The sequence below is a fragment of the Mauremys reevesii genome, linkage group 1, assembly GCF_016161935.1.
Source record: "Mauremys reevesii isolate NIE-2019 linkage group 1, ASM1616193v1, whole genome shotgun sequence".
In the NCBI taxonomy this organism is placed as follows: Eukaryota; Metazoa; Chordata; order Testudines; family Geoemydidae; genus Mauremys; species Mauremys reevesii.
The window spans coordinates 144,521,726-144,547,043 of NC_052623.1; the positions used below are offsets into that span (position 1 = coordinate 144,521,726).

Below are 25,318 nucleotides of genomic sequence, written 5' to 3' on the forward strand. Positions count from 1 at the left end.
CTAGTTCTATTTAATATTTTTGGATGAAAGGGCAAGGTGACATTATGTAAAATGTGCACAATTTTGGTGTGCTAATAGCTATATCAAAATAGTGGGCCGGATCCTCAGCTGCTGTGACTAGACATGGATGTAAAGAAGTCAGTGGAGGGGAGCTATTCTCTCTACCAATAGAGTTGAGCTTGGAAAAACATACTGCTTCTTAGGAAAACCTGCATGAAACGTTCATTCTTTTTTATCAGCTGTAGTTACAAGTGGCAGTCAAGAAGAAGCAAATATCTTCTATTAAATCTGTTAAGCTTGTGGAGTGGGGTGGAGCTTCATTCAAGCACACTACTACCAGGAAAGTGTTTCTTGGGGCAGCCACGTGCAGAGTTTACCATGCACACAATTATTTTATAAATTTGTAATAATTAATTTACAAGCATACTGAGAGAATTTTTTTTTTTTGGTCTTTGGTCAATCAGTGAATTTCAGGCACTTAAAAGGAAGTAAGATGCATTCTCTTCTTCATGCATTGGGATTTGTAAGTAACATTCCAGGCATGTGTACATCAGTACGTTCTCCAATGTTGGTATTGGAGAACTTGAAGTACTAAGTGGACTCGAAATGTTCAGTTTGTAGGCTTTCCTTACCATCTGCTGTTTGGTCTTTTGCAGTAGGAGTTCATTAAATATCTCCCTTCTTCCCACAGCAAGATGTTAATTGAACCAAACACAAACACCATCCATATGGTCCTAAATGGGGAAATGCCCATTATAAGGCTACAAGTGTAAAGCATAAAAGGATAATGTCACTCACTGGGTTAGCCCAAAATGTGACCTATCTTTTCCTTAACTGTTTGCAAAGTCTATACAAAGTTCTCTCTGTAGTTAAAAAGGCAGCCAAGTAAGAATTGGGAACCCTATAATAATGAGTGTGTGTGTGCACATGACTTTTGGGGTGGGGGAGAAATGATAAAAACATTCATACTTCAGTGTTAGTGAGCTTATTAATGCTAAACAAGCAGAGAAGGGGAAATGATACCTACTGTTATGATTGGAAGCCCATAAGCAGTACTTGCTACTCTGTTGGTTCTGCAACATCCATTAGCCGCTATTCCCAGAGCATTGCTGGCATTATGAAGCTGTTGTACAAACAATAATGGTTAGCTGTAATAGGATGCTATGTAAATTGAAGTCCATTTTTTAAATGGTATACTTCAGCTTCACTCAAATTGTAGGAGAAACAATTTTTTTTTCTTTTACAAGCCATCCTCTTTTTTATACTTTTTAGACTGTAAGTCTAAGACTAATTTAAATAAAATAAAAAATTAAATAAAATAAAAAACAAACTTGCCCAATAGTCTACTGTATTGTCTACTGTAAAAATAATTGACGACAATAATAATCTCTTGTGTTTGTATGTAAAGAGCCTATTTCCACTACAGGCAAGTCTTATCTTAGGCGGGGGTTCCGTTCCCACCACCCTTTAAATGCCCCCCCGGCCTGGCTGCCGGAGCTGCGGGCGGGATTTAAAGGGCTCCACCGGGCTTCCCGCCACGGCAGGGAGCCCGGAGGAGCCCTTTAAATCCCACCCGCAGCTTTGGCAGCCGAGCTGGGGCTGGCATTTAAAGGGCCTGGAGCTCCACGGTGGCTGGAGCCTCGGGCCCTTTAGTTTGCCACAGGGGCTACCAGCCACCTCTGCAGCTGGGAGCCCCCTGGGTGATTTAAAGGCCCTGGGACTCCCAGCCACAGCTGGTGCCCCAGGACCTTTAAATCTTGAGGCCACGCCCCCCACTCCGGCCGTACGCGTAAAGTTGAAATTGCGCATGTTAAATGTGCGTAAGTTGCGAGAGACCTGTATTATGATAATGATGTACTACTTGGTGATTACTCCCTCTATAGCCAAGCTAATGATTCGAATGTATCTGATGGCAGCAAAACAGACTTCTTTGAGGAAAAAACTTCATCTGAAAAGTTCTGAGACTGGTTATTTCCTTAAAGTACTACCACTAATTAGAACAGTAATTGAAAGAAATTAAAATATAATCTCAAAACTCAGGATGACTTGTGTTTATTCCCCCCACCAGGGTTTGTTCGTCTCTCCTCTTCCCCACCCCAAGACTACATTTGCAGAGCACCAGTTGTGGGACTGCTAGTATAGACAGTTGGTCATTGGCATTTTAACCACCATGTTGCGTATTCCTGCTCTGAGGAGTTTTGGATGACACAGTGGACAAAGGGCTAGTGGGTGCCTACGTCTAAGTATGCTAGTGCTACGGGACTATTCAGATTTGCATAAACCACTGTAAAACAGATTTTATAAAACAGCCTAGCGTCCACACTAAACACATTAATTGGTGGTGTGCGTCGCGGTCCATGGCATCTGCATTCTGTGCAGCACTGTGGGTAGCTATTACAATCTATCCCATAGTGGAGTGCTGCCTGTTGGAACTTCCGGGTTGAGATCCCAGTGCCTGATGGGGCAAAAATCATTGTCGCGGGTGGTTCTGGGTAAATGTCGTTAGTCAGTCCTTCCTCTGGGAAAGCAACGGCAGACAAGCGTTTCGCGCCTTTTTCCCCTGGATTGCCCTGGCAGATGCCATAGCATGGCAATCATGGAGCTTGTTTTGCCTTTTGTGACTCTCACCGCTTGTGTACTAGATGCCGCTCACAGAGGTGATTCAGCAGCGCTACACAGAAGCATGCTTTTGCTTTTGCATGACAGCAGAGATGGTTACCAGTCATACTGCACCATCCAAACCCTTCCATAAATTGGAACTGGTGAGGATGATTATGGCTACCAGTCCTTTTGTACCATTTGCTGCTGTCATAAGCGCCCCTGGCTGCTCTTAGCCAGGGGCGCAAAAGCCAAAATTGGGACTGACTCCCTGAGTCAATCCCTCCTTTTTGGTATCTAAAAATAGAATCAGTCCTGCCTAGAATATAGGCAAGTGTACTAGATAACCACTGTATCATAGAACCAGAGAGCACAGCTGCTCTGTGTCAGATCCTGCAGAAACTATGATCTGTATGCTATTCACAGGGGGTGCTCCTGTAACAACCTCACCTGTTGATTCCGTTCTTCCCCCAGCCTTTCTGGGCTACCGTAGCATTGTCCCCCACTTGTGTGATGAAGTAATAAAGAATGCAGGAATAAAAAGACATGGTGACTTGTTAGTGAGAAATGAGTGGAAGGCAGCCTCCAGCTGCTATGATAGTCCAGACAGGACATTAAGCAGTGTGTAGGAGAGAAGCCCAGCATCCCTCTGCTAGTCCAGGGGCAACTGAATCTGTTCATTACACATGAAGGGTGGGGGCTGATGGAGCTCAGCCCCCTGTTGCTATGATGACGATGGTTACCAGCCATACTGCACCATCCACCATAAAAAATTAGGGCCAGGCGCCCACGGATGCTAATCAGCATGGTTACTGCCCCATGTGCCAATAGGCTGATGACAAGGACGGTTACCAGTCCTTTTGTACCATCAGCCACCCATGGCAGGGGGGGGGAGTGAGGATGTTGGTGTTTACGGCTGCAGCATCGTGTCTATCTGCAGCATTCAGTAAAGATAGGGTGACATGTAAAAGAGTCAGAGGATTGTTTTCCCTTTCGCTTCTGGGGATGGGGGGGGGGGTGAGTAGATTGCCAAGCTATGCCCTGACCCACCGCGGACACTGTGTTTGACCCTAGAAGCATTTGGAGCTCAGCCAAGAATGCAAATACTTTTCGGAGGCTGCAGGAACTGTGGGATAGCTTCAGTCCTCCAGTCCATGAGCGTCCATTTGATTCTTTGGCTTTCCGTTACGCTTGTCACGCTGCAGTGCGCTGAGTCCCTGCTATGGCGTCTGTCTGGAGATTTTTAAAAAAGGACTCTGAATTTCATCTTCTGTAACGGAGCGCTGATAGAACGGATTTGCCTGCCCTTACAGCGATCACATCCGCATGGTCCGTGCTGGAGCTCTTTCTTTATTTTGATTTCGGACTGCATCGCCACCCGTGCTGATCAGAGCTCCACGCTGGGCAAACAGGAAATATTCAAAAGTTCGCAGGGCTTTTCCTGTCTACCTGACCACTGCATCTGAGTTCAGATTGCGGTCCAGAGCGGTCACTGCTGCACTGTGGGATAGCTCCCGGAGGCCAATACCGTCGATCAGCATCCACACTAACCCTAATCCGATATGTTAATACCGATACTAGCGTTACTCCTCTCGTTAGGGAGGAGTACAGAAACCGGTTTAAAGAGCCATTAAAATCGATATATGGTGCCTCCTAGTGTGGACGGTTGTGGCGTTAAATCGGTTTTACGCTCCTAAAACCGGTTTAAACGCCTAGTGTAGACCAGGCCTAAGTATGCTAGTGCTAGGAGTCGCAGAGCTGAACCACTGGAAGAACTTTGCCAAAACAGCCTAGCGTAGATACTGCTGAAGTGACTTTGGAACTGCTGATGTTTTTCCATGGCATCTGCAGTCTGTGTCAGGACTGTGGAGAAGATGTTACAATCTACAGTCACTTGGATGGAGTGCTGCCTGTTGACTCATAAGTACTGCTTGCTTACAAAAGGTTGGCTAATGGTAGTAGGGTGGGGGGGAAGGGAGGATGGGAAGGGTGCACTGTTGCAGCTTGCCTAGCTTCAGTCATCCCAGCGTAAACTACAGTAGTGGCAATTCGCTGGTATAGATGCAGCTAGAGAGAAACTGAGTTGTAGTCAGTTTCACTCATTGGAGGGATAACTTCCTGTGGTGCAATAGAGCAGGAGTGAATTCTCCTACAGCCTTGGGATCCAGTGTTTTAGTCTGCTGTTTCCATACTCTCCTCCAAGATTTGCCTTCCAAGGAGTTGCTGAAAGTATGTGTGAAACTTGATTTCAGATTACAGGCACTCTGTTTTTGTCTTGACTTGTTTTTGTTTTCTAACTATGAGTATATGTTTACCCTGCAACTTCCCTCTGCCCCTCAAGTAGCAAGTCTCAGAGACTGAATCAACTGCTTCTGGCTTGCACTATGGAGCTAAAAATAACAGTGTAGACATTCCTGTCCTATAGTGAATCACCTCCCTCCATGAAGGTTTCAGATAACAAGATGTCTTTCTCCTCATATTTCCCAAGTTTATTGTCTTAGTTTCCAGAATCAGGATGACATCCTGGGATTCAGATTCCTCCCTGTTGGTTTCACATCCCTCTGTCAACCTGTTTTTCCTGTTGACTTCATATGCAAATAAAACTTCCTTTGTGTTGTTCCACAATGCTTACTTTGCCTTAGAGGCAACTATCCTCCTTCCAATCTGGAATAAAACCTCTCTCTCTTTTAAGCATAATATTAGTAAGTATCCGTAATTCCCCATAGATTTCACAGTGATATTAATGACCAGTTTGTCACTGGCTTTCATTTGATCTCACACAACATTTTTTATAGATAGAAACTGTGACAGCAATATGTTAAGTATAATGAGTTTGTCAGGCCTGATAGGAGTAGCTGATACAGAGTAGTAGTGAACCACCAATGGTGCTCTGTATGTTGCACCTCTTCCCTGCCATTGACGCAGTAGGATTAGGCACTGGCTGTAGCCATTGGTTCTAAGTCCCCATAACCTGTAGACTAAGGGGCACCTGTGCCCCTCCTTAATATCCATACTTCCCCAGGCGTTGCTTCACCCTGTCTGGGTCACCCTGAACAGCAAAGAGTTCTGTCACCCCTGAAGGCATGAAACCATACCCTTTATCACCCAGAGTCTTCCGCGCTCCTAGTGGAGTTCTGGGTTCCAGCTATTTCCTAGTTGTACTAGTGACTCACTGCTCCTAGCAAATCTCGGGCTACAGCACTTTCTAGCTGTGCCTCAGTTTCCTGTTCTCAGTGGAGCTCTGGACTACAGCATCTCCTAGCTATACCAGAGTCTTGCCCCTCCCTCCGGTCTTCCTGCTCTCAGTGGAATACTGGCCAACAGCATTTCCTTTTTTTTTTTTTCTTTTAAGCACGTCTTCGCTCAGCCTGCCTCTTCTGCTGCTTTCTTCTTTATACTTTCTTTTATTTCCTTTACCCTAAATAAACAGGAACAAATGAAAAGTCTAACCTTGTGCTTTGCTCCCTCACTTCTGAATCTGTTATAGTCTGCCTAGCAAGTGTTTGGCATGTGAACCTCAGCTCGCTGATATAGGCATGCAACTCCTGACTACGCTCTGATGTTTTCTCGAGGCATCCAAAACTGTAGGTTGCAGCGTAACCCCTCTGCCTCAGTGTGAAAGAGATGCTGGTGCTAAACTCAGCAGGCCATGTTATGCTCCTTATTTATACCTGTGTAACCCTCTTGTGTACAGTGGGGTTGTACCAAGGTAGCTGGGTGGCAAACAGAATGACAATCTTTCTGTTCAAAGTACAAAAAGGATTAGAATCCAGCTCCCCTTTTTGCTGTGTTGGCATTGCAATACAAAGAATACTAGAAATCAATAAAAAACTTATTTTAAAATCAAGTGTAACGCTGAGTAGACACTAGTAGATATGCTGAATGAGGTGCCTTTTCACATGTTACATTCTGAAAAGTGACGACTGCTTTAAGCAGAGTGGATACAAATCAGTTAACAGATTTTGTATTTAAATACATTTTTCTTTTTAAAAATAAACCTGTCAAATTAAACTTGAAATTATGACAACTTACATTAATGCCTACATTTAGTATAATCTTTTAACCCTTTAAATAAATATGCATTGGATATTAAGGAGGGGAAAAGTACTTTCAATTTCTGTTGGACAGAAAATCTTTTGCCTCTGGTCGCACAAGCACCACCTTCTAGGCTTCCGCAGTCCTCGTTCTCTCGGTACAGGTAGTGATAGGCACCACCAATGCCTCAATCCTTGGAGTGATCTCTGCCACATCCAGTCCCATATCCACTGGACACTCTACACAGTTACCAGATCTGCCAATCACAAAGGAACAGCACTTGCCAGGTTGTTAGTTTCAGCTCAGGATCAGCATTTTGCTTAACATCACAGTTAGATGTATATTGAAAACAAGAATAAGTTTATTATCGAAGATTCAAGTAATAGTGAGTAAGAATAGTGGAAAGAAATGCCTTCATCTTAAACAAAATCATTAGATGCTTTCTAGAAACTAAATTCAACTAAAAGGTTAACCTCCTGTCAAAGATGCTTATCTCTCCCAAAATCTTCTGCAGCCAAGCTTGGCTGAGACCCCTACTTTCATGAACGCAAACATGCTGACTAAGAAAAAAAGAACAGGAGTACTTGTGGCACCTTAGAGACTAACAAATTTATTTGAGCATAAGCTTTCATGGGCTACAGCCCACTTCATGCTGACTATTTATTTCATAGGTGCTGGATACCAGGTTATCGTCTTTGCCTTCTAGAAATACCCTCCCCAAGGTTTCATTGTCTTTACTCCTAGACAGGATACTCTCCATGGCTTGCTTTTTTCCTGCAGGCTCCTTTCCTGTTGAAATCACATCTCTTTGTTAACATTTGACTTTGTATGTAAATTGGCAACCATTGTGTTAGCTAGCAATGCTTAATTTATATTCCCACAGAGAGATGCACATTTCTTACCTCCTGTCTGGAGGAACTCGTCTGAGGCATGTCACCTTTTGATGACCTACTTTTTACCTTATGTAATTAAGAACATAATTTTCTGGTACAGATACATAACTCCTTGCGTAGTACATGTACATACATTTCACAATGACATTATGACCAGTGTGATACTGGCTTTTGTTTGAAACCTCACATGACATGCTTTGATCAGCTAGAATGTGCACACCAGATTTGAGATTTGTGTAACCCCTCTCTACACCCATTTCAGTTGGCTTTAAGAGGTTGTTAGGTCACATGCATATTCCAACAGTAATAAAAAAAAATCTGAATAAATGTATACTTAAACTATATAACTACTTAAATAAATGTGTATAGATAGTGCATCCTCTTAGTTAAAAAAAAAAAAAGTACCGAATTTTGGTACTTGGTTGCATATCAATGAGTTTCAATTGTTATATCAGCCAATGAGAATGAACCAGTACTTATTTCCCTAAACAAAATACGATTGCAGAGTGAGATTAAAATCGAAGTGCCTTAAATCGTTATTAAAATCAGCAAGCAGGAAACCTTGCTTTCATCACTGATGTTAATCAATTTATCCTGGCTTTAAGTAATTATGTAATAAGTCCTTGGTCTTGCCCTTAGGTACACTGTATCTTGGAAAAGGAATTAAGTAGTTAATATCTTGCAGTATTTTATTTTCCAAGACACAGGTTGACAGCACAGTGGCATGACTTGAATACTCAACTACTAGTGCTTGAAAAAGTTATTGGATGCCTACTAGCAGAAGGCCTGAATCTGATAGTCAAAGGTAGATATGAAAGATGAGGGAAGCCTAACGGCCATATATGGAGGATCAATAACATTCGAACAAGGCCAGAACCCCTGCTATCTTGGAGTCTGGGAAGGGGGAGGTGCTTGAGGCTTCATCTCTCAGCATCTGGGTAATAGGTGTTTGAAACTCAATCCTTCCCTAGCTGCTGGAGGAAAGCAGCTTTCTGTCTCTCTGTTTTGCATTGCCTCGTAGCTGCTGAAAGAATGGATGGAGGGTTTCTGTTATTGAATCCCTCCCTCAGAACTGTTAGTTGCAAGGGAGAGATTGTGGATCTCTGCTAGCGTATTATTTTCTCCTCCCTCCCTTGTGAAGGGATAAGTCTGCACCAAGCTATTCTTTCTTCCCCTGCCTCTCTTTTATTGGGGCATATCCAGTGTCTGCCTATGATGCTGCTGGTTTGCTTTCCCAAAGATCAGTAGCTTGAAACTGATGTGATTGTTGATACTGTCACAGGTGTCAGTAGGGTTCTGACTAGCAGCAGGGAAACTGGTCAGTCTCATTTAATTTCACTCTGCTGCTACTTGGCAAACTTAAGGATGGCAAAAGGGACTGGAGCCATCTGCGAACCCAGAAAACACATTGCTTTGTCTTACATTGGAATAGTTTATCATTTTAGCCAGAAGGACTAAAACTTTTTTTTAATGAAAGATTAGATTCTGTAGAAATGGCTGGCCTAAGACCTCATGCTTGTTGGGAAAAGCTTTCCATTTACCATTGCTGAGTAGTTTTTGCATAGTGGTGTGGTGTGGTGTGTTCAACCCAGGCCGTACTTGAAGAACTGGTCTACATGCAAACTGTTGCTGAAAAAGCAATCAGCTGTTCTAATTACAGCTGGTTGGGTGGCAAAACAGCCCTTTCTTTATTTCTGTCAACATCAAACTTTTGGAAAAATCTCTATTTTTATTTGCACCCTTTTGTTTTGGTGCAAGTCTCTGTGAGCATTGTCTGTGAAAGAAGTGGTATGTCACTGTGCCACTGCGCGCTCTCTCTCTGTCTTTCAGCTATCTTGCAAGAAGTATGCCTTTTATGGAATTAGCATGCCAAATTTTGACAGGCATGATTAGTGTCTTTAAGCCTCTTTTCCCTCCTGGGGAAGGTTGTTTTGGGACTCATCTTGGCTTAATTGAAAAACATTCTTTGATTAGTTGGAAGTGGTTCCTAAAATGGTCCCAGCTCCCCAGCAGTGCTGAAGGGATCTAAAAGTTGTTTGGCTAAACTAAGCAAAACCATAAAATACTTAACACAATAAGAAACAACTTGTATGTGTGTGTGTTAATTGCATTAGGGCAACTGTTAAGTAGGAGTCATCAAAAATAGAAAAGGGATGGAGTGGGGTCATTGAATTCCAATGAGCAAGGAATATTATTTGTGCTGTACACAAGCCAGGAAAAGTGCCTCTCATATTGAGGAAATGTAGTTAGGCTCTGTGAGTCAAGCAACTGTTTTGGAGATTGATTTATCATCTCTGACAAGTGAGGCTAATGCATGTTTATGCAACTAAAAATCAAAGCAGATACTCAAGTGTGACCTTTGTTTGTGTTTCAAACTTTGAAACAAATGGCCCACCCTTCCCAAATAGCTTAAATCTCAACCACCCTGAAAGTATTTTAAATCTGGCTTTGTTAGATCCTTAACTGGCTGTAGGATAGATAGACTTTATATTGGAATGAAGATTTTTCTAGTGATAACCAGTTACAAAAAAATCCTGTGGGCTGGTGACTCTTGGGTCTGATTTGATTTGTCTGTCTACGCTGGCCCTGATCCTTCAAGGAGCACTGTGATGGTGAACTCTAATGCCCACTCAGAGCACCCTTGCGGGATCATGGCTTTAGATGGTTAAACTCCTCAAGCCAGGGAGTATGTCTTCCTTGTGTCCTCCTGAGCTCCCAGTGCTTAGCAAATAAAAACATGGGTGTGACTTCAGATGAGCAGGAGTCCAGAGGCCAATAAATAACTCATACAAAAGGAAGAGGTTTTTTTTAGTATTTAATGCCAAATTTGAGACATTTTGTAGCCAAATAGACCAACTCAAAGCAAGGTTTAGGCAGTTAATGTCCAAGCAACATGGTAGTAAAAACACCAGCACCTTGTCTAAGCGAGTGTTCCCACTGTTAGAGGTGCACCAGTGGTCTCAACAATAGGTCCCTACCCCCGCCTCCCATAGACAAAATGCCTAGATTTAGGTACAATATTTGGGCACTGCACTACTATTTCCCATGTTTTAAATGGGATGTTTTAAAGATTCTTTGACTTAGTATTCCGTTGACCTAGCACTGTCTACCTGGGGACTTAGGTTAGCATAGCTTACACCGCTCATGGGCATGCATTTTTCACACCCCAGAGTGATCTAGGTTGTGCAGACCTAACTTTCTAGTGTAGATCAGGCCTAAGTCTCCTCACCTTTATTTGCAACCCTGGCTTTCTCTGTCCTACGTTATCAATTTTAGCTTCTAAACTTGTTGGGGGAGTGACCATATTTCTCATCTGTAAAGAGCCATGCAAACTATGGTACTATATAACAGGGGTTCTCAAACTAGGGGTCGGGACCCTTCAGGGGGTCGCAAGGTTATTACGTGGGGGGTCGTGAGCTGTCAACTGTTGTAGGAGCAGCAGTGATCTGTATGCTCTGTATAACCTGTATGCTCAAAAGGTCTGTTACACCTCTCCAAGCCTTTTGTCTCCTCTCCCTCTTTGAATACCTGTGAAGTGGCTTCCCCCCTCCCCCTCTCTCTCCTGGAATGCTTGTGGGATGAATGGGCTGCTTCAGCAGCTGGAAGATCAGAAGCGCTCCTAGATAGACAAGATGTCTGGGACTCTAATTAGGCAACACTCACATACCCAATGCATGGACACTGGCTGAGGTGGAGTGTGACCAACCAGATGCAGCCAAGTCATCTCTAGTCGCAGGCCATGAGGAGCAAGTCTTTAAAAGGGGAAGGGGCCATGTGCTCAGGAGTGCACTCACAAGCTTGTACCTCCCGTGGAGGCCCTTCGCGGGACCCACTGTTGCGTTCCACCCTGCCTCAGGAAGACTTACCTTCATTGCACCATCCATCACTGTGCTGTGGGACACTTACCTTGAAGGATCCTGACATCTCCAGTGCCATGCCTGTCCTGGAAGCGTGAGTGTGATATCCTCCCCCCGCCTTCTTTTGAGCTTAGCTATCAATATAATAAACATGCTGCTTTCTGCCAAACTGTGGTGGGTCATTAGTCCTCCCTAAGCTTACTAGCTGACCCAATTTCAGGTAACATCAACCTCCACCCCAAATCCCGCTTTGCCTCCAGCATTTATAATGGTGTTAAATATATAAAAAAGTGTTTTTAATTTATAAGGGGAGTTGCAGTCAGAGGCTTGCCATGTGAAAGGGGGTCACTAGTAAAAAAGTTTGAGATCCACTGCTGTATAACCAATGCTGATACAGCTATGCAGTTGTTAAGAATGGGAAGTAAAAAATGGGCTATCCAATTGAAACTTCATGGGGGATTTAGATAGAATGGAATTTCCTCAGGATACTGGGATTATGGTTTCTCACAGACTTCACATTCTGCTTTTACTGTTTTTAATTATAGGCTATGGTGTGGGGGGCTGGCTACTAGTTTCTCAGTACACAGTCATACTCATATAGGTTTGAAACATTTTAATCCAGGATAACTGTTCTTGTGGCAGAAGTTTGCCGTTCATCTTGTTTAAAATGAAGTTTTTGTCTTTGAAGCCAAACAGAAATGTGTCCTTTAGTGTCCTTTTTAAAGACTGAGTAAATACATCCTGCCATGTCAATTTATCAATTTTCTCACAACTGAAGTCGTCAGGCACAGTTGGTGCAGAACTTCAAGCGATTAGATGTCTCACAAAACGAATGCCACTGTGAACATACATATTTTTAGTTATTATCAAGACTTTCACTCATGTTTTAGAGCAATGTCCTCTATCTTTTGTGTCTAGCACGATGGGACTCTGGATGCTACTCTAATACCAGTAATTAACAACAGTTTTTTAATTCTGTAACCTGAGAATTGAGACTATAAATGTGCTTTAAAGGGACATCAATTTATACATCACATTGGATTTTTTAACTGACCTTTTACAGTTCACTTCATGCATCTGACAACCCCTTAAGGTATTTGCAATGTGAGCACAGGCAGAGTGTAGCAACTAGACAGTCATGCTTTGTTTTGTTTTACATGTATTGATGTCTGAATTTTCACAACTGTCCACTCATTTGTATATTTTGGAGGGGAGGGAGAGACTTGTTTTTAATGTTATTTCAGTTGACAAAAATTATCAGGGAATTCAGGCACACAGTTGCTTCAGATCTCCTGACAATTTGCATGACTTGCAATCACATTTTTAAAAAGAGACAAGGTTTCTCTTATACTCCCCTTCCTGTGTGAATACAAAGAGAATAGTGAACATCTTCCTTACTAGGATTCAAGAAAAAAAAAACTACTTGAGTATCTGTAATATAATGGAATGCAAATAGACTAGATCCGTGACTATGGTGAATCTTGTCCATGTGCATTGTGTTGAATTGATGGCAATGGTCCCAGTCCTGTAGCTCCTACTCATTTGTATCATATTGGCCTTGTAGCTGGAACTCAAAGCATTTTTGTTTCAATACACATGAAAGAATAGAATCATGCTTGTGTCTCATAACTATATTCAGTTTGCACTGCTTGTGAGAATTAAACATAGAAAAACTTTAGTCACTAAGGCCTTATCTACAATGCCACTTTACAGCTCTGCAACTTTCTTGCGCAGGGGTGAAGCATCCCCATGAGCGCAGCAAGTTTCAGCGCTGTAAAGTGGCAGTGTAGATGGTGCACTAACGCTGGGAGCTACTCCCCTCGTGGGGGGTGGTTTTTTTACAGCACTGGGAGAGCTCTCTCCCAGCGATGGTGCCGCGACTACACAGCCAAGTTAAAGCACTTCTGCGGCAGAGCTTTAATGTTGCTAATGAAGACATACCCTTAGGAAAGGTGATGTTGCTCTGAATTCCCACAGGTAGCAAAAGTTTCAGAACTAAGGTACAGTTTTTATACAGGCCTAGTCTGCACTAAAAAGTTAGGTTGACCCAGCTACATCACTTGTGCGGGGGGGAAAAAAAAAAAATCCATGTCCCTGAGCCGTTTAGTTAAGCCAACCTAACCCCTGGTATAGGCAGTGCTAGGTTGATGAAAGAATTATTTCATTGACCCAGTTACTGTGCCTCAGGGAGGTGGATTACCTATGCTCACAGGGGAATCCCTCTTGTTGGGGTAGGTAGTGTCTACAATGAAGCACTCTAGCAGCGCAGCTGTGCCGCTGTAGCATTTCAAGTTCACACAAGCCTTTAGTCCAGTGTTTCCCAAACTTGGGACGCCGCTTGTGCAGGGAAAGACCCTGGCGGGCGAGGCCGGTTTGTTTACCTGCCGTGTCCGCAGGTCCGGCTGAGCGCAGCTCCCACTGGCGGATGTGGCGTCCTAAGTTTGGGAAACACTGCTTTAGTCACTTTTCAAAGTAGAATAGCAGTTCAAAGTTAACCTGCAAAAAGTAAAAGTTCTCTCTTCTTGGCTTATGATATGTAAATAAGATCTGACCCAAATTATAATCCTCCCCATCCCCCAAAATAATTAATTTATTTTTTGGTGACTTGGTTGGTGATATGGATAGGTAGGACTGGAGTAGAAGATTTCTCAGTTTGAAAAGTAATCTTCTGAAAGCAGTTCTCCCAACTGCAATGGCTTTATCAGTTATTTTTTTTAAAATCAATTTCAAACAGCCTAGATAAAATTCCTTCCTTTCTGGGTTGCTTTTGTTTTCACGGTCTTATCACATCACTTCCTAGTGGGGTGTGGTATTTTGTTTTTTACCTCCCCCCCCCCCCCCCAGTCCACCAAGGAGTACGTCAGCAAAAACAGTGAAGTCAAGACATGCAAACATAAAAAGCAAAGAACTCCTTCTACGTCTTCTCCGTGCAAAATTTCCCTATCTCCTAGAAGCTCCAAGTGGGCTAAGCATTATGAGTATTAAAGAAATTCATTTTTACTCTTGGTCTGTGTACATTGTGTATGTAACGGGTCGGACTCACCCCTGCGGCGCCTCCTGCTGGTGACTCCGGGAATTAGCTCGTTTTCCAGCCCTCTGCTAGGCCGGTGATCCGCCTGTCTTCTGGCCCCCCGTGTCTCTCCCTGGACCCGGTGCCCTTTTACATGGGGTGCTGCCCCCTAGCAGTAACCCCTTTCTTTCTGAGTTCCCCTCCTCAGGGAACCCCCCACCCTCTATCCCCACCTTGCCTCAGTGTATGGCTACTGCCAGTCATTGTCTAGCCCCACGTCCTGGGGCAGACTGCAGTATCAGCCTATTCATCACTGGCAAGGAGGGTTTGGACCTGCTGCTTTGGCCTACCCCTGGGCTGCCTCTGCAGCCCCCAGTACCTGTTAGCCCACTGCTAGGCTGCAGCCTGGGGCTTTCCAGGCCAGAGCTCCCCAGCTCCTCTGCCTTTTCCCAGCCCTGCTCCACTCAGGTACCCGGTCTAGCTCCCTGCAGCCAGGCCCATCTCCCTCTGAATACAGAGAGAGACTGTGTTGGCTTCTGGCTTCCCTGGCCTTCTTATAAGGCCCTGTTGCTCAGTTTGGGGCATGGCCCCAGCTGCAGCCACTTCCCCAATCAGCCCAGCCTAAAGGCTGTTTTCTCCCGCCACAGCCCCTTCCCAGGGCTGTTTTTAACCCCTTCAGGGAAGGAGCAGGGGTTCACCCTGCTACAGTGTAGTTTCTACATTCCTATTTTGATAGCGTAATTTTAGAACTTCACTACTACTGTGACCGTCTATTAAGGAAAAGTAGCCCTCTGAACCCATCTCCCATATTATAGACATGAGGAACCTAATAAAACAGAGCAGGTGCACAGGAAAACCCAATGTTGATCCACTTTCCCATGTACAATTGAATAATAGGTGGGTCATTTCCACTCAGCTTCATGAATATTCTGCTTATTCAGAGATATAAATCAACTTGAAATATTGGTGGCTGCTCACATGTGGAAATTTATTAAAAATTCAGTTCCCAAATGCCTTGATAGTCTTGGTACAGAGCTGTGCTTCCTGCATTCTGTGTCTGCATGGATCTAGTGTGCATAAAACAAAGGATTTTCCTATGGTGTTTTTCTTATAGAGAACAGAATGCTTCTAAACTTAGTACTGGGGGAGGTGTTTGTTGCCAAGGCCAATTGTTTTTAGTGGACATATTTTCACCAACTTGAAGCAAAAAGTAGCTCAGTTGTTTGAAAGCTCATGTTAGAATGGGGTTTGTTATGCTCTTCAGTTTCTTCTTAAAAACATCCCTTCAACAAAAGATACAATTAAAAGCTATTAATACAAGAACAAACAGCCTCCCTAAACATTAGAAAACCTGGAAGCCTAAGACTCTCTGCTCAAAATAAGTAAATGTGAGAAACATAGTTAATAAATTGTTTTGCTGCTCTGAGAACCATCACATTTAGCGATGAAGTCTCTTCGGAGGTCGCTGAGCTCCCAAATTTCCACCTCTTCCTAAGAGTATATACATTCTTAGTTTTATAAGCTCCACTCCTGTAATCTGCTCAAGTGGGTGAATTTGCCCTTCCTTCCCCCCACAACAGCACTAAATTACCTTTGGGATGGGGCCAGAAATATTGCATGCTATCAGTTAAATGAAAATGTACCTCTTAATTATATGACTAATGCACTTGACTTCTGCCATTTCTACAGCCGTACATAATCCACAGATTTATTTGCCACTTCCTAAATCAAAAGAGTGCAGTGGGTGGGCCTCTGCCCTTCCCCCTCAACCCCAATTCCTGTTCATGTGCTGACAAATTCACATGTTGATAATACACATAGCTAGTGTCTCTAGAGATATAAATTTCATAGGGCCATACTGTTATATCATGGGATATATACACAGTCAGAGCAAATTATAGTGTGTGGTAAAGGATCAGACTTGCTGCTATTGAAGCCATGTAACTGTGGACTACAGAGCCCTGGTTTTATATATTTGCAAGTTCAAACTCATGCATCCAGTGCCTTTGACTGTCACAAGTTGTCACACACTCAGATTGCTCTTTTCCCAGGCCACTTATATATTTTCACATTGTGTGGAGGGTGAATAGATACTAACACCCATTGGCATAAATATGTGTGCTATACAGAAGTATTTGCATAGGTACGCTGTTTCAAACGATGCATATTCAGTGTCATATCTTACATTAGGTTTATGAGTTTTGCTTTGTGACTTAGTCCATGGATTTATTTAGGAAAAAAGCAGTCTTCAAAACTGGAGAGGTATTCAACAGTGGGGTCTTTGTGACACTCTGTACCTCGGGGATGGGGGAGAGGCGCCTTGTAAGCCCCATATTCATAATTTTTATATAATTGTGATATTTCATATAAAGCATGCCAGGTAAGGACTCGTGGGAAGGGCTGTGATCTGCTGAAAGCCATTGTTCTATCTAAATGTGTATATAATTAGTGCATATGAAGTTATGAGATTGTGTTGTATGGTTGTTACTAAAATATGCTGTGACTTGGAGAATTGCCCAGATATTAGATCCCCAGGAACAATAACAAGGGAGCTCACCAGTACCCGGGCAGGTGTCGAACAACCATCAGCAGCCGTTGTCCAGCAAGGGAGTTACAGTTCAGTGATTCACCTGCACAGGGCCACACCAAGGGAATTTCTCAATTTTGCCTGGTGACTTTGCTCATCAGACATACCTGAACTTGTGTTCTCCGAGCACATGGAATGAGGATGTAAAATAGAGGACAGAGGCCTCATGGTTTGTCCTGTATCTTCCCCCAACTACGCTGAAGGCAACAAGAAAGCTGGAGCTGAGGAGACTAGTCCCCAGACTAACAGGAAGAGCCTGCATGTGAAAGATTGTAACCAACCTGCAGTATCCAGTGGGGTGAGAAAAACTGCTTAGTCCAGAGTGCCTAGTCTAACAAGGTTGAGAATTTAGACTGCGTGTTTATCTTTTATTTTCCTTTGGTAACTACACTGACTTTTGCCTATCACTTAACACTTAAAATCCATCTTTTGTAATCAATAATCTTATTCTAATGTTTGTCCTTATCAGTGAGTTTGACTGAACTGCTTGGTAAATCTGCTCAGGTTATAAAGGCTTGTGTGTGTCCACTTCCCTTTGATGAAGTAGTGAACCAATTAATAAACTTGCATTGCTCAAGAAAGGATCTTGAGCAGTTCAAGATGGTACATTCCCTAGGTTTCAAGGCTAGGAGCCGGGGCGGGGGGGAAAGAGATTTGGCTGGTGCCTTTCTCTGTGTGATTCATGAGTGGCTCTGGGAGCATTCATGCAACATAGCTGGGTGTGGGGCTCTACATGCAATTGTACTGAGTGGTAACAGCACATGGAGGGGTTTGCTGCTTGTCACCAGGAAGTAGGGTGACCAGACAGCAAATGTGAAAAATCGGGACAGGGGTAGGGGCTAATAGGAGCCTATATTAGAAAAAGACCCAAAAATAGGGACTGTCCCTATAAAATCGGGACATCTGGTCACCCCTACCAGGAAGACATTGTGAGAGACAACCCAAATTAATGAGTTAAGGGGGCACAGCGGTCGCACTGTCCCTGGTTGCACCCCATCACAGTCTTACTTAATTTGTTTTATCTGACTAGCAAGAACTAAACAGATGGAAGTTCATGTTGTATTTTTGGAACCATCACATTAATTGTGTTCATACCTTGCCATGAGTTTTAAGGAGCTCAGTCTGTTTATCTCACAGAGAAGTTTAAGGCTGTGGCTACACTTAGCACTTCAAAGCGCTGCTGCGGTAGCGCTTTGAAGCGCTAAGTGTAGTCAAAGCGCCAGCGCTGGGAGAGAGCTCTCCCAGTGCTGTCCGTACTCCACCTCCCTGTGGGGAATAATGGACAGCTCGGCTCCCAGCGCTGGGGCTTTGACCACACTGGCGCTTTGCAGCGCCGCAATTTGCAGCGCTGGAGAGGGTGTGTTTTCACACCCTGCTGCAGCGCTGCAAATTTGTAAGTGTAGCCAAGCCCTAAGAAGCAACTTAATTGTGGTGTAGGAGTACCTACAGGGAGAGAACAAACCAGAAATTTAGAGGGCTTTTTTAATCCAGGGGTTAAAGACATAACAAGATCAAATGGCTCAAAATTAAAACTGGAACAACTCAAACTGGAAAAAAGATGTGTAATAAACAAGAGGGTAATAAACTATTGGAACAGATTGCCAAGGGATGTTGTTGGAAACTCTCTCTTACATGGAGACTTTAAATCAAAGTTGGATGTCTTACTAAAAGAGATGGTTTGGTTCAGCTGCAAATTATGGGGCTGAATGCTGGAATTACAGAGTGAAATTCTATGGCTTGTATTGTGCAAGGGGTCAGACTAGCAGATCATAATGGCTCTTCCCCCCCACCCCATTTTGGCCTTAAGACAGCATTTAAATTCATTGATTTTTATCAGTGAGCAGCCTTTTGGCAACTGTAACTTCAGAGGAATGTCTGTAGCTATTCCAAACTGCCTCTTCTAGGAGCACATTGTTATGCACAGACTGGATGCGTAAAACTTATGCAGATGTGACGTCATTGTACATAATATTAATTCTTGTTTTGTGTTCTTTGATATCTAATCCCTTGCAGCTCCTTTCCTTTCAATGCATAAATGCCAAATACTTAGATAATTATCAATTCTGTACTTGACATTTTAAATAAATGCAGTCTGTTAAATTTCCATGTGAACTGTAAAGAAATTTCTCTGGCCTGAACTTGCATCAAAATTTGAGCGGAATGGAAAGGCTTTCTTTCACTTGAGTTGTTGTTATGGTCAGAGGATACACTTTGCCTTGCCTGGGGTTGCTCACTATATTGATCCTCCTGCTCTGAACTGGGGTAGGGGGGCAAGTTCACTTATTTTTAAAAGTGTGTGTGTGTGGGGGGGGGGGGACGGACGGACGAGGTGGTGGGTGTCAGTATTCCAAATACTTCCTGGCTACCCAGTGGTTATGATGATGCAGCTGCTGCAGCAGCATCCAAGTGAAGGTCTGGAATTCATTTAGGGCATGTCTACACTTAGCTTCAGTGTAAACACTGCCTACTCTGACAGGAGGAGTTGCTCAGTTGGCATAAGTAATCCACTTCCCTGAGAGTGATAAATAGGTCAGCGGAAGAATTCTACCATCAACCTTGTGCTCTCTACACAGAACTTAGGCTGCCTTAACTATGCTTCTCGGGGTGGGGTTGGATTTTTCACATCCCTGAGCGATGTAGTTATGCCGACCTAATTTTCAAATGTCGACCAGGCCTTTGTGATTTTCACTCTAATCTGCTCGCCTGGAAAGTGTTGTGTGTATAATTAAACTAACTAGGCACCCGTCAGTTTCATTTTCATGCTTCTGTTTCATTTCCTGATTCTTATGCTCTTGTAGGAGAAAGCAAGAAGGAAAGGAAAGAAAGTGGGAGGGAGAATCTGACGGGAGGGGGTAGTAGTGGGGAGGATGTGTTGGGGGTGGGATGGACAACACAAGAGACAGCACCAAGGGCAGAGTCTAAATTAAAAAATGCGGAACCAGTTTTCTTGCCAGGGAGTGGTTGTACCAGTACTAGCAGTGCAGACAACAGGAGCAGGGGAGGGTGTTCAACACCTATTCATGAAAACCTTCCTTCATGACACCGCTATAAACACCTGAGTGTAGTCTGTGCTAGTGCTTACATCAATGGTGTATCTATACTGCTGCTGGACAGGAAGTATAAAAATTGCTAGTGGATATGGAGCCAGGGAGAGGGTCTAAAACTTCCTAGAAAATGAGGAGTATGAAAGAAGGCAAAAAAAAAAAAGTTGTGGTTTTTTGAGGCGGGAGGGTAGAGATTGCATTTGATTATGTTTCAGCTATCATTATAATGGGAATAGTTAATTGAGCTAATTTGCCAAAAAAACTTGGAAATAAAATCTCCCCAGTAAAGTGTTTGAATTTACACCGGCGCTTAACACTGCATGCATATTGTGGAGGCTTGGAAGGAAAGTCCAATTACACTTGTGCATGTGTGAACACTACACATGAGTAAAATTAGTAGCCATGTCAGCACACACATTTTTCAGTGCTTTTCAGTAGATCTTGGTTTTTTTAAATTCTAATTAAGCATAAATTGCAAGCCGGGGAGTGTAATGAATGAGATGTAGAAACGGTAAATGTGAACTCTTGCTTTGTTAGCTCTAACATTATTTGATCTCTATCTAAAAGGCAGTGCAGTGCCTTCCCAGCTTAATACATTTGGCAAGAGAGATGAATCACATCATTCTTGTGACCTGGTTGACAGAGAAAAATAAGGGAAATACTTTTTTGTTCCTCTCTAGTATTTCAGTTGGTTTGGTAAAATTATATGGATGATAGCCCACATGTCTGAGTCCAGCTTTTACATAATGTCAATCAATAATCAGGTTGGCAGTTTAGTCTAGTAGTCTCTGTACATGGTGGAAGATAGACACTTTGTTTACTAAGTTTTAGGGCTTGTCTGCCTGGGGAAACTGACCATCTAAAGCAGAGTAATTGTTGAATAAAGCCATTTTAACACTGGAATAGTGTCTGCATATAGCTATATTGGCATAGTTATAATTATTCCACTATAGCTAAACAATATATTTCCCTGTGTACGAGACTAGCTGCTTGTTTTGCTATGCCTGTCTTGCTGGATGGTCTTAGGGCAACAGAGGTTTAATTGGGGCTTAGTGTCTTTTTTTTATTTTTATTTTTTTAAACTTGTCTCAGAGGGTTATGCTTTGAAGCTTAATGCAATGTACATCAAAACCTGAGTTGTATGACACTTTTCTGCCAGTTTTGCACTGAGTCCCGTGTAATTTTACCAGATTCACTATTTTAGCATGGAAAACTAATTCCAAGGTCAACTAACTTAAGTCACAATTTAGTTTTAGCATTTCACTCTGATGCAGCTTCTAAAATACCATAATGAGGAAGCAAAAGATGCAGTCTCTTTATTTTATGCACACCAGACTTTTGTGCTGTAACTTGATTGTTTTATCTATAAAGGGATGATTACTGATTTACAAAAGTAGGTTTATCTCTTTTTTTGGAGATAACAGAGCAAATGAGTCTCAGATGTTACTTGCATTAAACTCAGTGCGATCAAACTAGGGTTGACTTTGGACAAATGTTTATGTATATTGGATATGAACTCTAGCAGAATAACTGGATTATAGTTGGCAGGTTATAATAGCCTCTTAAATAAGAGAATGACAATTCTGCTCCTCCATCTTTTGGGATTGTCTAATTAATGTAAGTAAATAACTGAAGGAACAGGCTCTAAGTAATTCCATTTTAGTTTAGATTTGGCCTGTGAAAGTCTACTAAACCCTGGAACATCTCTAGTTTGATGACTAAGGCCTTGAGCCTTTATTGAGTTCTGTGCAAACAGACTTCTCTGTACCACAGACCGGGATCAGTGCATAAATCAGTATTTTCTTGATAGAAAAGTGATGCCAACAGAGAGTACCTGCAGATTGAAGTCTCTGTTGGAGGGCTTCTTGACAGTCAATTAAAAAATATAACTCACTGTTGGTATTGGTGGTGGTGGTGAGAAACGTGCATTAGCACTTACTATCGCTTTGTATCCCTTAGCTACAAACTTTCACCTTAGAGTTTCCCTCTTCACCTGAGGAAAATCATCTTATTGCTCCAAAAAGGAATCAGGAAAAGCTTGGCTTGTGTCTTGAGTAGAATTGGTTGGCTCATCTTGCCCAGTCGGTCATTGTTATTGGAGAGAATGTTAAAAGTCCTAACCTGGGGAGAATACTAAATTGCGAGGTCATCGAGTACAGTAGCTTCTCTATTATCAGGTCTCATCATAATTAAAATAGTACAAGTCTGGAGTCTTCCTTTCATGGTAGAAATGGTTGAGTAATGTTAATCCTGTTAAACTACACTTTGTCCTATGATCACCCAAATCATAAAAAAAAGCATGTGTCTGATGGAACTTCCTTGACCAGAAAGATGTCATAAAGAGGGAGGGGACAAGGCACCCCCATAGGGTACAGTTGCAGACTCAAAAGCCACTGCCTCAGTGGGGGAACAAGGGCGGTCCAGAGTATAGCTGCCAGACTGCAGCCAAGAACTATAGAACCTTTTTAAAATATAAATAAAGCAGCAGGTGTGTGTAGTAAACTTAACCTTTGTCTGAGAATGTCTTAACTGACTGTATTTTCCCTCCCTTCCCTTCATCTTGCAGCTGATTGCAATGCCGTTCTTAAAGGTCTACAGCCTGTTTTTCAAGAGCAGGGAATGACAGAAACAATTCATAACTGGGAGGATCATGGTTACTTAGCAACTTACATCAACAAAAATGGAAGGTGAGTTGGATATTGGAGCCTGGGTTCATATTCTGATCAGATGAGTGAAGGCATCTATGAGCATAGTTATAACTGTGTAAGAAAAGCAGCGTTAACACCATCTGAGCTTCTGAAAGCAATCTATAAAAGGAACTGTATATTTGAAAACCTCTGCCCAACCCTTCATCCCCTAACAAAACAAAACAACACAACACAAACAAAACAACCCCAAAGGAACAAAAGAGTTGGGTACTGGCTGGGACTTAGTTTAAATACTGTACCTAACTAAAACTCTTTTGAACATATTAAATGTAAAAGGTGTCTTGCTGTGTCCTTGTTGTTTTCATTTTACCTTCTTCCCTATCTTTGTTTTTTTCCTTATTCTAGATCATGGTGTGTCTCGTATTGTTTTTCAGCCTTATTTTTCTCCCCTGTCCATGAAGTACTTGCTTTACTTCCTTCCCTATATATTTTTTCTCTTATTTTATTTCTCCCTTGTGGCTCCCGAAAGGATCATGGAGTGTCCTCAGCTGAGCTGATCCACTGTTCCTTTGTGTGTGTGTGTGTGTGCGCGTGTAGGTGTAGGTGTGTGTGGGGGGTCCTCCTGTTATAGCAGAATGAAATTAACCCAAACTTTATCCAGTTCCATTGCTGCCCAAAACTCTGAACAGTAGCAGTGAAAACTGACCACTCTAATCAGTTTACCCTCTGTTGCAGCATAGGAAGCATCTCAGAAACAGACAGCCAGGAACTGTTTCTCTTCAGACTTAGGACAACCCGCATTAAATCACTTAACATTCCCAATGTGAACTGAATTCCATCTTTGCAGTCAAAGTGGCTAGTTTTTTTTTTTAACGAGATGATAAATTCTGCAGAAATCTGAAGTTACACTTCTTCCAACTCCCTTTGAGAGAACTTCCTACTTGTCAGGGATTACTGTGTTTGAAGCCCTGCCATCATTTATCACTGCTGCTTTAGCCTCAGGATTCTCATATTTCCAACAATAAGATCATTATATGTAACCACGTTTTAGCTTTAGAAAATTGCAGCATGTGAATGGTACATGTACTAACTGAAGTGCATTCTCTGGAGAGAAGAAAAATGAAGTCCCCAGATCTTCTGTTTTTCCCAGATCTGAAGAAGAGTTCTGTGTAGTTTGAAAGCTTGTCTCTCTCACCAACAGAAGTTGGTCCAATAAGGTCACCCCCCCGGTCTCTGTAGATGTATTAACTTGGTATTTTTACCCCTTTATTGCCATTGCTTTTGGCTATTTTACAAACCCATTGTTAAGTTCCAAAAAAATTGATAATGGTATGAGTGGGACACACTTTCATATAAAAGCAACAAAGAATCCTGTGGCACCTTATAGACTAACAGACGTTCTGCAGCATGAGCTTTCGTGGGTGAATACCCACTTCTTGCATCTGAAGAAGTGGGTATTCACCCACGAAAGCTCATGCTGCAGAACGTCTGTTAGTCTATAAGGTGCCACAGGATTCTTTGTTGCTTTTACAGATCCAGACTAACACGGCTACCCCTCTGATACTTGACTTTCATATAAGCAGGTCTAATTGAGACAAACTAATAAAACCAGGCTCAATTTATTCTCCTTAGCTGTTTTACCATGCAGAAATAGATTTTATTTTGAAGGACTGCATATTTAAGTATAATTGGCATATTTGACGCTTCACATCACCAATTAGATTAGCTTTACTGTATTCATGCTTGACCATTTTGTAACTTTGGCTCATCCTTGAGGGCAGAAACCAAAAGCTGTGCAGCTTGACATGGGTTTTATGCTTTGTGAGTTTTGTTGACTTTTTCATTTTTGTTTGTTTGCACTGGCATAGCAGTGCTAATCTAAATGCAGTGGTGCAAGCTCAGAGTATAGAGATGTTGCAGTTTATCCTAGTTTGCAAAGTGAGAAGTGTCACCATGGCTATATGGGGTTTTCTTGTGGGACTTCTTTTCTTTCTCTCTTTCTTACCCAATTTTGAGCTGTACCAGTGCAAAATCATGGTTTACACTATGGCAGGGGGTTTGTGATAGGAGCTTACACACACTGTTATATCAGTTTAGCTACGCAGGTACAGAAGTACTCAGTGCCTTATATCTTCCACTAAAAAAGATGCTTCTTGAATCTTCTGCTATCTGGAGGCTTGCAAGACTGCAGCACACTCTCTCTCATGTGCTCTCTTTCTCTCTCTCTTTTTTTGTTTTTGTTTTTAAACGGAACTCTCTTTACTAAAAAGGTTAAAAGGAAACTCCAAATTCTGTAACTTTTGTTACAGCCCATTAAAACATTCGTGGACATAGTTATACATTTAGTCAAACGTTAGCTGGACTTAAGAAAACCCTGAGGCCTTGTATATACTAGAATGTACTGCTGTAATTATATATGTAGAATTTATATGTTAATAAAACAATGTCTTTAGATTTACAGTTAGTAACTTCGTACATTGTTCTGTCATGCAGCTGTAGTTTGGCCTTTGTCAAAAGACCTTCATATTATTCCATAGGCAGTGGCTGGAGTTAGTTACCTAACTATTTTGGCTTTGGCAGGAAATCTTGTAACTCTGATATTAAGGCCTCAGCGGAGGGTGCTGTAATTGGACCCATCTTGCAGCA

General features: G+C 42.5%; 1 protein-coding gene across 1 annotated transcript in view; it reads left to right on the forward strand.

Moving 5' to 3' along the window:
* The window catches only part of SMS (spermine synthase), a 77,760-nt gene that overhangs the window by 11,587 nt on the left and 40,855 nt on the right, over positions 1-25,318 (forward strand). The window contains exon 2 of the mRNA XM_039499908.1: positions 22,591-22,711. Coding sequence (XP_039355842.1) covers positions 22,591-22,711 — 121 coding nt within the window. The remainder of the gene's footprint in view (positions 1-22,590; positions 22,712-25,318) is intronic.